The 13,126-nt window shown below is 40.4% G+C and overlaps 1 protein-coding gene across 1 annotated transcript in view; it reads right to left on the minus strand.

Moving 5' to 3' along the window:
* CCAR1 (cell division cycle and apoptosis regulator 1) overlaps positions 1 to 13,126 on the minus strand; it is a 26,564-nt gene that overhangs the window by 11,381 nt on the left and 2,057 nt on the right. Inside the window, 12 exon segments of the mRNA XM_008642740.2 lie at positions 664 to 830; positions 1,649 to 1,762; positions 2,670 to 2,895; positions 3,338 to 3,499; positions 3,802 to 3,934; positions 5,040 to 5,232; positions 5,314 to 5,428; positions 5,941 to 6,134; positions 7,111 to 7,143; positions 7,818 to 7,862; positions 8,430 to 8,459; positions 8,461 to 8,600. Coding sequence (XP_008640962.2) covers positions 664 to 830; positions 1,649 to 1,762; positions 2,670 to 2,895; positions 3,338 to 3,499; positions 3,802 to 3,934; positions 5,040 to 5,232; positions 5,314 to 5,428; positions 5,941 to 6,134; positions 7,111 to 7,143; positions 7,818 to 7,862; positions 8,430 to 8,459; positions 8,461 to 8,600 — 1,552 coding nt within the window.

Consider the following 13,126-nt stretch of genomic DNA (forward strand, 5'->3'; position numbering starts at 1 on the left):
GTAGCACATCAAGTAAAGAAATTTTGCTGCAAGACCTTGAGGTTTATCTAAAGAAAAAAATTATGGAAGCCATATTTTCTCTTTTGGCACACTTGTAATAAGGTATTGCAACTGAAAAGGAGGAAAGCCAACAAAATGCTTTTTATACAACTTGTTGCTTAGCCCACACAGGTTTCATGTGCAAATAAAGCACTTCAAATTTAGCATACAATAGGCTTTCCTGGTATTAGTACAACTAAAGTGAGTGTTAATACAGGACAGAAACCCATCAAGAGAAAATATGGCTGTATAACAAACGGCTATTTATTTATAACAAAAGAACAATGAAATGAAGTTCTCTTGACGATCCTCTCCAGCTATGCACAAAATGAAAAATATTTTCAACGCACGTTCATTAAAAAAATTACAGTATAACATGTCAAAATAAATCCAGAATTTTTAATTAGTTCTTAATGCAGTATTCAGCACAGTTGGCACCAATCAAGCTTATTATCAAACAGAACATCCTTTGAGTAGTTTACCTGAACTACCAAGAGCAGTTGACAAAGAAAAAAGGGTTTTCCAGTTTTCCAGCCTTTTTTTTTTTCCCTTTTTTTTTTAAGTCCCAGTAACAGACAAGTATTTACTTCTACAGCGTACTTGGCTTTGCAGTGCAGTACTTACCATTGCGTGCACACACTTAAGTCAATCCCTGTAAGAGCCTTGCAACAACGAATAGCCGTCTTTATCAGCACCGAAGGGTCCTTTTCTGGATCAGGTCCATCCAGTGATGGGGACCAGTGTCCTCCAATAGCCATAGCTTCATCTTTGCCTTTCATACCCACTAAAAACTAGACAAAAAGAGTCTTCTGAATGTTCCCCTGCTGGGGGTAAAAAGTCATTTTCCCAAAGCGCAAAGAATATTTCATAGCACACACACTGAAATCCGTGAGTAAACCGTCACATTATTTTGAAATCTGAAAATGAGAATCAGTCAAGAAAGAGTTCAGTTATTTTTTTTCCACAGATTATTTCAGCAATGGAATAGGTTTAAACATCATCACTCATTCTTGCTTTCAAGATTTTTCATCAGGTTTGTTTATTGGTATAGGTTTGTTCCTTTGCCATTAAAAGCTTTCTAACTCAAAAGACAGTCACGTCAATGGTGCCTTAACTCTGATACACATTTATAGATGCGTCTGCTTAAAAATGATGAAGAAAAGCTACAAAAGATGAGACCACAAGAGCGTCATACCTATAAATGAAAGTCTTCCCGTTTGCCCTAAGTTAGAATTTAACTGGAAAACAAGTCTGTTGTCCTGAAACCCCACAGCACTTGCATCCTGTTCAGTTTAATGGTTAAGTTTCACTTAACACACAGCTGCTTAAATGCTGCTTCATGTGTATTCTCTTCACAGCTAAGCCCTTACAAACCAAGTAAGTGCTTGTAAAAAACAGCTAACAAATTGAGTTTCATTAAGTTGAACAAAGCAGTAAATGTGAAGCTCCTATAAAGTGGAAAAAGAACTGTCATACAAACTAGGTCTCTTCAGAGGAAAAATGAAGTTATCATTCAGCTGTCTACAAGCTCCTCTCTTATTGTCAAAAACAGTAAAGCTCTATAACCAACCTTTATTGCCAAAAGTGTCTGGCATTGAAGCATATTTACCTTTACAAGTCTAGCAGGATGCTGAAATCCATCACGAAGTTCTTGGGGATCTTCAGCCAGAGCACATGACTTGTGGTAGAGATCTTCCATGCTCGGACTAGCCATCAACATCACCTGTGGTGCAAGTCAGAGCAGTCTTGTGAAGGTCTCACTACAACTGGCAAACAATGACCACAACTTAAAAACACACATACCCAAACTTAACAAGGTTGCTCTATACCCTAAACAGGGTGTATGATAAAACAGGATGCTCCTTCTCAGTTACTGACTGTTTTGAAGCTCGACCTCCTAAAAGGCAGCTTCCGCGCTGCACAAATAGACTGAAAAAACCAGTATGTCTGATACCTGAGCCAAGGCTTTGCAGTTTTTATACACAGAAGGCAAGTAAGCTAAGTCTTTCTATCTTTATCTGAATGTCAAAATATGCTGCATCAAGGGCTGTAATCATGTATAAGACCCCTTCATCAGAACATTTTCCTAAAACCTGTTCCATCTGAAATCTGTCATTAAAATTGATCTGAGATTTCTAGGGCAATCTCTGTTAGAAGTATTACATGTTAAACATAGACATCAATTTACTTTAAACAAAACAATAAATATTGAGATGAATAGGAAAGAAGGAAAGAAAATACCACTAAACAGAATAACACACACTGCACAGAAAGTATCCTTGAAGGAATAAAAAGGACTCAATTAACTATTCAAAATGAATTGCCTAAGAAATCAGAGATCTTGCAGGAGCCGGCTTTATTTCCTACAGTCACATCCCTGCAACTGGGTGCAGAGAATGGAAGAGCCCTCAGTAAACACAAGATTTAGCACAGCTCTAGTAAGACAAAACCAAACGGAATTTCAGTCATGATTCTTTAAGCTCTACATACTAGCTTTTTACTGAAAAGCTTAAAACGCTGTATTTTGCTCAAATGGCTGTAGAATATTTTCAGTTCCGTTATACTCACTTTTGCACCCTACAGATAAAAATTTCTAATGAATAGTCATATTAGTGAAAAAGCATACAAACCTTAGCACTGTAGAGATGATCAGCATCAGGTGGATCAAGGACAGCAGCGTTCTTATCTATAGGATCTACTTCTCTATGCATTACATAGAAATTACAGTAGTTTCCCAGCTGAAATGGTCTAGACATAGGAAAAGCATCCACCCATGTAAACTGAGCATCAAAGAAATCGCTCGGGATATACAAGTTCTGGTAACGCCTCCTCAGCTCCATCATATCGCAGCTACGGCTGAAAGACACAGCATTACTTGAAAGATACAGCAAAAAAGAACTATTAACAAAGTACATCATTAAGAGGTAGATCAGTTGGCAATACAACCACTGTATATTTGATACTGTATATAAAATCTCAAGGACACTATATTTGAATGTCATGGATGAAGTTTAAAAACAGGTAACTATTAAACACTCTTCCAATTCAGGTGTCTGCATGTTAGGGAATATTTATTAAACAAGGTTATAAAGCTTATATGCAATAGCATTCTAAAGTAACACAGAACCTCAAACAAGTTTATCATACAAGGTTCTCAGCAATTGCATATTTGAGCTTTCTTTAAAGTCAGGATCATCATTCAACACCCAATTACATGCATGTGGGCTGACATGGCTCATGGTGAGCTGTGCCCATGATTAAGTGAACTGTAGGTAAACACCTGGCACTATAAACATACCAGTCCAACGAAAACTTGGAAAACTGAACCGTGTAACGAGGAACAACACGTCGGGGTCTCCGAGGTGACCTCTCCCTCTCTCGTCTGGGCGACCTCTCTCGGGAGCGTTTTCTCTGGGGAGATCTTTCCCGGGACCTACGTCTCTCTCGTTCTCTTTCACGACTTAAAGAACACATACAAAACACAAATATTTTTGCAGGCTGGTAACATAACATGATTTCTAGCACAACAGAAGCCAGACCTGTCAGAGACAACTCAAAAAAGAGGAGAAGTTTCAGTACAGTCTCTTTACAAGCGAAAATGATTACACAACTCATTAATTTCAGGTAGATAAGAACTCTTCACTAATTCCTAAGGGTAACACGACTTGTGAGTCTCGCTGACTCCCTCTGGAAGCAAGCAGCTCAGCTTTGGGTGAGGACAGATCTTTATGGACTGCTTGGATCATAGCCTGGTCTACATACCTCCTGTCATCTTTTCGGTTTGGCATAGGGTCTCCACCTCGGTCATTCCTCCCAGAAAATCTGGATGGTGGGTCTAGTCTTCGAGCTGGTTGAGGCTGTGAAACCAGACGGACTGGAGGCTGTAATAAACCACCTGAAACACGTACAAAATGTACAGGATCAATACAGAACAGAGGGCAACTATGTACACTTGGCAAACACTGCTGCTTTACAGCTGTTTCTCTCGTGTACATTTTCTAAACTAACTCTACAGTCAAATCTATTTATTATTAACACCCACCCAAAGAAACTCATGAGACCTAAGCTTTTCTTCATGGATGCAAACTGACACTGTAGTTAAATGAAATCGGTTTAAAAGCATCTTCTTCGGATGGAAGTAATACAACCCAAGCATGTAGGATCTGTCCTAGTAAATAGCTAAGCCTTTTGGAAAACTTAAATTAAGACAGATATACTCCCTACTCACTGAACTGAAGGAAAACTGAAACCTTCATTTTGAGGCTACTCATACGTAAAAACAACTGGCATCCTGAAAAATCATTCCTAAATCAATGTATTATACCACCACATCAATCCCTCAGCACATACTTTGTCTGTCTCAAGACATTTAACCAAGTGATTTAAGTGGAGCAAATGTTACTAAACACCAATGAACAACTAGGACTAATTAGACTGTAGTAAGCATTTACACAAAACAAGTCTGCTTAGGTTCTTCTACCCTTGCTGTTATTGTGGTAAGAGCAGTCCTATCAATTCCATTACTGTTTCTTCAGCCCCTCAAAGTTCAAGAGACTCCACCACCTTTGTTTTAGATTTGCCACATCTGGCAGTGTTTCCTCTCTCAAATGCCAACCTGGCTAACTGAAACGAGTAAGCAAAGAAATAACAGCTTTAACAATACAACTGCGAAACCTGATTTTGCAGAACACAGCAGAAGATGCTGAAGAACTGCACTGCTATTAATACTTTCAACTCCCCAACTTGTCTGTGAAAGAACAAAAATTACATTGAATTTGCTTTCAGATTACAAAATTTTAACATGAACAGGAGTCCATGGGGATTTCACTAACCAGGTGATTTCTGAGCTACTTCAGGCAGACGTATTCAATCTGAAAACTCAGTACAGTCCCCTCCATATTATTTCAGCTATTACTTCAACCTTCTGATTAACAAGAAAACAACCATCACCCACTAAGCATCAGAGGGATCCCCCAAAAAGGTATGCACTGAAGGAGCACCTTTCTGCTGTGGCTGCTGCAGTAAGGGCTGAGGCTGTGTCTGAAGCAGAGGTGTGATGGAAGCTGCTGAGATCTGTGCCTGCAACAGGGACTGTGGCTGTGGCTGCGCCTGGACCCCGAAGGCAGTCTGCTGAGCAATGGGCTGCAGGACGGCCGGCGGCGTCTTCAGCAGCGGCTGCGCTTGGCTCTGGTTCTGGCAGCAAACACAGGGGAGTTGGGAGCGAGCTTAAACCAGAGTCAGTCACTGCCAGTGACGCTGGGTAACCCCACATACCTGGTTCGGAAGGGTCTGGATCCTTTGGGCATTCCATTTGAATGGCATATTAGGATTGTAAGTAGCTTCTACCAAAACTCTGTCACCCACCTGAGGTGTCTTTCCTTTAACAGCACTGCAAACATTACAGAAAATGTATGTGAGAGTCTTTTTTAAAAGATGGGAGAAAGTAGGCAAAGTTCATTAAAAAAAGCTTATAGGAAGAGCATCTATCCCCAAAATTCAGCTTTGGTGCTACCTACTCCAGTTCAGGGTAAGCACAGGAACTTAGTTATTCCCTGTCTTTGGCCCAAAGGCAGAAGTTCCCCAAATAATACCAAGTTAAGACATGCAGACAGCAAATTTTATGCTTTTCATCACCCACAAATTCTGCAATTTCCTATTACAAGAAGCTAATAACCTCTGGGTCTCCCAGCTTTGGGTTTTGTGTTAAAAAATTTCAAAAATTCATGTGAAGTACCTTAGACCTAGCATGTATTAACCTCTCTGGCTTTCACTGTTGAATGAAAACAACACACTATTGCAGGCCCTATCAGTGGAGTCACAGAATTAGCGTGCAATCATCTAAACCTTTGATTTAGTGAGAGTATCACAGAGTACATCTGCAGGCCAGTGCTCACAGCTTACCTAAGCTGAAAGAAGACATCTTCATCCACAAAGCCAAATGTATCATGTAGCTTAGTCACCACTCCAGTGAAGACACGCTGCTTTTGTGGCTGGGTTTGCTGCTGGCTGGAGCGGGGAGCTGGGTAGGAGACAGTGATCTGTGCTGCCGGCTGGGGCGTGGACAGGCTGAGGCTGGTTGGAAGCGCGACTGCCGGCTGCAAGCAAAACAAAGCCAACTCTAAATCTTGTAAGCAGCTGGCAGACTGACAGGGAACAGGTCCTTCAGTCACAGAGACAGCAGTTTAAAATGACTATAGCAATTAGAATAGACATTTTCAGATGGTTTTTGTATTTTTTGTTGGGTTGTTGGTTTTTTTTGAAGATGACTTTTTTCTTACTTTGAATGAAGACTGGCTTTGTTTATCCTTCTTTTTTACAAGAGTCAGCTTCCCCCAAAAACGCACCTTGTCCAGACAAAAAGCATGAAGACTGCATTATTGTCTACAGGTAACCCATACAGTGGGCCTGAAGCAGAGACGAATTCCCAACTTTGCAAGGAATACACGCTTAAGAGGTCATTCTGCATTTATATCCCACCTGTAGTGTTAGAAGTCAGTAAAGGCTGAGGCCAACACAAACTCTTCCCTAACTCAACAGTTCATGTACTTGCCTTCTTACAAAAGCAGAACACAGCAAGATAATGAAATCAAGTCAAACATTTTTACCTTTTTAAAGCCTGTTTAAAAGTTCAAGTGAAAATGGAACTAGAGCAATTTTCAGTGTGTTAAATGGCTACATGTTTTAAACCCATCAAGCTCAGCAAGATTCTTTCTGAAACTCTTTGTACACAATCTGTTAATACAGAAAGTTAAATTCCTTCACAAAGAAGAGAAAGATTTTCCCCATTTGTTATTTACTGCAAAACAACTGGACACTTGAAGTTCAAACAAAAAAAAATTAAAATATAATCAACACACATATTCTCTTCAAGATTAAGGAAAAGTGGTTGCTATTAATTTTTGAAACCAAGGCTATGCATATTTTAACATCTGGATAAAATAAACTTGTACCAATAAAATGTCGGTTCATATTAGTTCATTTTACAGATTAAAATACCCAAGATGTCACAAATTTGCACTCTTGCATTATCTGTGTTTGGGGATGAAGACCAAACAATAAAACCAAACTAACCTGAGTTAAAAGGGTCTGCTGAGGTTGCTGCAACTTAAAATAAATAAAGTTATAAATCAATTTTAGATGCTTAAGGAAATTGTACAATTTTACCTCCTCTTTACAATTAAGAGTTTTTGCTTAATCTGAGTCAGTTAATAGTCCTTTGGGGTTTGGTCATTTCAGCAGTTTGCACATCTGTAAAACTGTGCTTGTGGGGTTCATTTTAAGATTGTATAACCCAGGTTTATCCAGAAAGGAGAAATACTAAATTTTTTTTAACTGAAAGTTAATAGCAATACCAAAAAAATTTTGGCAGCTGAAGCAGCTTAGGCATGTAATTCCCTTGTACTTTTATTCTTTTTTTAATACCCTGTTAAGTTTGAAGACCATAATAAAAACCCAAAAGGGAACTTTTTTTGGACAGCATCTTTCCAGCAGTTAAAATACACGGCCCTGTTTGGAGCAAAGTTCAGCAACTTTACACATGGAATAGTATGTATTTTTAAATTTTTTTTTTCGCATTAAGGAAGGCAGGCTTCCATTCTGTATTCATACATTTTTCCAAGTTTATGAACTTCAAGCTCTCTTTCACTACACAAAATATAACTTAAGTTTCTTTAAATACTTCCCATATGAGGATGATTTCGGAGACAAATCCTACAAGACACACAATTGGCATTGTTTTTAAAGTTATTTGTGATGTACACAGTAAGAATCAGACAAACCTGTTGCTGTACACTATAGAGAGTCTGTTGAGGTTGTGAATATTGCTGAAACAGATAAAAGCAAAATATCTCATAAACAGGAGAATTATTATGACAATAATATCAAATAAAAGTTATCTGCTTAGCAAGTTCTAGATAAAAACAATTAATATTTAACAATTTTAATTAAAAAAAAAAAAACTAATAGTATCAACATAGTTCATTTTTGTAAAAAATATTCTAAGCCTTTAGAGCGGACCCTGATGTTCTCTTTCTAGCTGAAGTCAAAAATTTTTGTTAAGCCTGACACTCAGACAGTATTTAGGACACATTACAGTATCATGCAAAATGCTATAAAGGCTATATATAGTGATGGGAGATACTTGAGATTCTCAGTTCAGATGCAGCAAAACTCATTCTCCCAAAGGGCTTTCCACAGCTAAAAATCAGCACCTCCATAGCCAAAATTCCCACCTTCACAGACTAATTCAACTACTGCTAGCTGTAAACCCCAAATCCCACCGTTGATAAGACAGGTTCACATTCAATGTTCACCATTTTCCATTCTGGTTTTCTGCTGGATCCTTTAGCTTTACGAAGTTCAGGGAGCGCTGGCCGCTGTGTTTGCTTTACCTGCTGCAGGGCCGCGGCCGCGGCTGCCGCCCGCCGCCGGGGGGCCGCGCGCTAAAAAAAGGGTGGGGGTGGGGTTCTGTGTGCTCGGGCGGGGGCCTGCCAGCGCCGTCTGCTGCGTGTAGATGGTCGGGGAGGCTCCGAGCAGCGAGGGCTGCTGCACGCCCAGGGCAGCTGTGAAGGGAACATGGCCAGTGAGCACTCCCAGCACCTCAGCTTACACAGGATGCACTGTGCGAAGCTTTACACCTGAGTCAAGCTCACCAAGGAGATGAATGAAGTTCCAGAATTCAAGAAAAAGGATCACATCCCATTTGCTTCTCTTTTAAATTCATCTACCAGTAGTAAACCACAGCAGGGGCACAGAGACCACTAAATTTCCTTCTCTTGAGCTGCTCTTGATTTTATAGCTCTGTAGTTGTCATCCCCACCCGCACCCACCCCCAACACACACCCCCCGTATACTTTCTTGAGGGTATTTCAGGTCCTGGAAGAGCCAAATGAAGAGTGCTGCTCTGCTCTGTAAATTAATACATTTCATTCTATCTGAGGGCAAGAGAAATCTTTACTGTAACAGCATCTATGAAACAGAGGCCTACGGAATGAGTCCTCTGAAATCACGCAAGTTTTTGCTTCACTCAGTGCTGTCTCTGTCCCTGTGAGCTGGATGTTGTAGAAGTGGGGGCTGGTGGAGAAGGAACAGCCTTCAACAGAGAGTTTCATCAGTCCGCATGTGTAAGGGACTCAAGCTCTCTTCAGCTCTTGATAGGAAGGGTTTGTGCTGCCCAGACTCAAACTGCCTAGAAGGATTAGTTTATTTTATTGTCATACCAGCTTCTAATTCACCACAGAACATAAGCAAATCATGAGGAGCAGCTATGCACAGGCTATGCTTCTGAACGAGGTATGCTCAAGACTTACAGATGGATCTTTCAGGCAACAAAGAGCCTTGCAAAATGCGAATCTCAGCAAAAAACTGCAAAATTATCTGGAAACCTGCTCCCTCTTTGGCAGGACTTTTTAAAAAATTATCAGCAGCTGCATGATCAAGTATCACTTCATTAAGTTATCAGTCTAGTCCACATGTTTAAATAAAACCAGAGAGAAACTCAGCACAGAAACATACTGCCAGCAAAAACGGGTCAGCCAGCCATCTTCGGAACTGAGCAACATTCATGATGAACACGGTTCTTCTCTCTTCCAAAGACATCAAAGACGCACAATGGAAGGAAGAGCATATTTACAGTATTCCTGCAGTTTGTGCTCCATGCTATTCTTACTGATGCAAAATGAAGCTTTCATTCCTGATCCAGGAATGCAGAAAAACACTGCTTGTAGTTGGTGATCACTACCATAATGCTGTACCCAACTCAACAGGTCCTGAATAATGTAATCCTTCCTACCACACTGTCCTTTACAGCAGAGCACAATCTTTGTTGATGGCATTGACCATCTTACAGTTTTGGAAGGAAACAGGAAAGAAATACACAAAAAGCAGTGAAAATAATTGCTATCACCATGATCTGTATCAAGTATTGTCACATAAGCATTCCAGAAAGTAATAGTATTCTGAAAGTGAAATTAAGCATTCCGTAGTGTACAGCATTTAATTAACTTTTTCCCCCTGGAAAATCCCAACATTTGCATTTCTTTAGAAGCCAGCAAACAAAATTTGAGGCTTGTCTCATGACAGACCCTCCACTGTCTTGATCCTCTTGCCTCCTACTTGATCATCAGTTTCAGTTTGAATGTGCAGTTTGGACCATCCAGAAAAACCCTCAACTGCATCCTCACCAATGTCTCACATAACACACCTTAAACAGACATTTAAATATAATTCAAAAGCTTTGCTGCTGCATCCTGGGACAACTTTCACTTTTCCTGGCTGTAGTACTTTCCTGGCTCACTCAAGGCAAATAACCAATGCATTCATCTTTCTCACTTCCACATGCCGAACAGAAATTCCCACTAGTGCAGAAATTTGCTCTATCCTGTTACCTTTGAATCTGTGTCACTATGCCAGCTATTGTCATTCACTCTGAAGTTCTAACGTTGTTCCAACACGGGGGGGATGAAGTTGGGAAGCATTATCAAAAGCAAATTTCACAAGTTTTCTCCCACTTTTTGTACAAAGGGTACCCACAAAACTTACTCCCAAAACCAGATTTGGGATTATTCAGCTCTTCAGTTTCACTATGGCAATTTCCCTTTCAGCATAACCCAGAATTACCTCGAGCAATTCCCAGCCCCTCCTAAGACCCTTATCCCATTTTGTCAACTACAGAAACACAAGATTTTTTTTTTTTTTTTGCCATCTCTACTGTCACTTTTTGAGCATTTAATATCGGCTGGGTATCTATCATCTACAACATTGCAGATCAACTTACTAAGAAAGGGCAAAGACAAAAACACTGCCAAGATCCCCTCAAAGGATAACACCTGTAGTAACAAGTTTTTCAAAGCTGTATCTTGTTCCCACTGATTTGCCCCGAAGTATTCCAGGACTTTCATCTGTGTACTCATCTTGGTCAAACAGGCTACAATTAATTAGGCAACTGAGTTTGCATTACTAGTTAAAAAGAAAAAAAAAATAAAGAGGAAAAAAAGGAAAAAAATCACACAGAAAAACAACAGACAGAGAATGAATCACAGACTGAGTCTGGAATTGACATCTGACTGCCATATTATTATTACTGGCACCAAGCATCTGCAGTGGCAAACAATAGCTTCTTATGATTTGTAATGATCTCAGTAAGTACAGTGATGGAGATGCCTTCCCTCAAATGCAGTGCAAACAACTCCCACTGGCACCAAATACTGCACGGCACGGCCAGCTGAAAGGGCTCAGACAGAAACTGCTGTCCTAGGCTGCAGCCCTGGGTTAGGTAACAGACACTTCTGTTGCAACAAACACAAAGACAGCATTTAGTAGTCCCTCCTCCTACTTCTAAACCCTAAAGATCTTCTAAGTACATAGCTACATACATCTTCTTGGTAAGTGACATAGGTTTATTACAGTTACAGTAAGGAGTACCCTGTGCAGGGCTTGGGAGACATCTCACAGTTGCCAGAAATTGCGAGATTGGGTCCTTGGGTTTTCAAGTTTCTTTAAGCTTAACACACTTGCAATACAAACACCACACAACCTACTCCAAAAATACTCCTTTTAGCAGGCACACACCAGAAACCAGGCTCAGTGTATTTGTCATGGGACATCTGTTTACAGCAAGCCAGCAAACTGTGCACCAACTACTATTCCTTAGTGGCTTGAGATTGACCACACATGCTCGCCCTGTTCTTACACACTGCTTTAGTCACCTCACAGGGGCAACCAGCAATAACAGGACACTGAGCTCCAGGCACTTTAGCTCTCATCAGCTGCACCATTCTTCACTCCAATGCAATTAACTCTTGATACAGCAAAGACAACACCACCAATCAGGCAGAACACAGCAGAGCCAGGACTTCCCCAGCACTACAGCTCTATAAAACCAGGCTTTTTATCGTAACACTGAAAACAGTACAGGGCAAGCACTGCGACACAAACCAAAGATGTGCCAAAAATGAAGAGCTAGAGAGGAGGAGGGAATTCTCCCTTGCAGGTGTTTCAGGAGTCTGCACATCACTATGCAAGTTAAAAGTAATTTTCTGTAGTAGGCATGATTTAATTCATGCTTTAACAATGCTCAACCAGCATGGCGGGGGCTTTATTCTGGTTTTAGTCTTGTGATGCATAAAATCATGAGATGATGAGTAGACAAAAATTCACTGTGTTACATGTAGGAGTTTCTCTTCACACATCGATCTTTGCTGGCACCTGGAATTGCCCATCTCTCTTCCAATACCACAGGCACAGAGAGAGAGTAATTAGTAAGCCCTCCCAAAGGGATCGCAAAACCCTTCACTATACAGCATGTCAGTCTACAACTAGTGTGTCACACCTTAATAATTAAGAGCTTTAACTCAGTTACTTCCTCACCAGGAATGGCCAAGACAGCATCCACATCAGCAATTTAAAAAAAAATCCACCAAAAAATCCCCATACCAAAACAGTGAAAAACACAAACCCCCAATCCTGATATTACCCTCTTTGCAATTATCGAATTGAGTTTATAACACCATCACTCACTGCTTCTGACAGTTTGAAAAAAACTATATATCACGTTGCTTGTGTTACAAAAATCAAGGTATCTTTCCCTCACAGCCAAGCACCTCAAAGCTTTGGCGAAGGAACCCGGCACTTGGATAAAAACAGCTAGCATGCATAAATATATGTAACAGCTTTGGCCAACCCTCTGAAAGCACTTTCTTTAAACGAGAGAAATTTACTAACACTGAGATTCACAAGGGTAAGCCAATATGTACAATTTCTTGGGTGCAACACAGGTGAGCAGCAGTTCAGGCTGGTCAGAGCACCTGAGCACTGAAAGCATCTCTTCCTTTGGAAAACAGCTTCTCTGGAAGGTTGCAACTTCACATTAAAAGGGGCAAGTTCAACCAGGAACACTGTTATTCAGCTCCCAGCAGTGCCAAAGAGCACTGTTTACCTTCCAAAAGATGCTTCCTGTGCTCTGTATTATAAATCAAAATAGCCAATTAAAAAAGCAGGGGAACAACTATGTACTAAAACAGCAGCTGGGCAGAAGAACTCCAGGGACTGGATTCAACAGTGCACACAGGGAACAAAGAGGATGCAGACA

This window comes from Corvus brachyrhynchos, unplaced genomic scaffold (assembly GCF_000691975.1).
Source record: "Corvus brachyrhynchos isolate BGI_N302 unplaced genomic scaffold, ASM69197v1 scaffold279, whole genome shotgun sequence".
NCBI classification, from domain to species: domain Eukaryota; kingdom Metazoa; phylum Chordata; class Aves; order Passeriformes; family Corvidae; genus Corvus; species Corvus brachyrhynchos.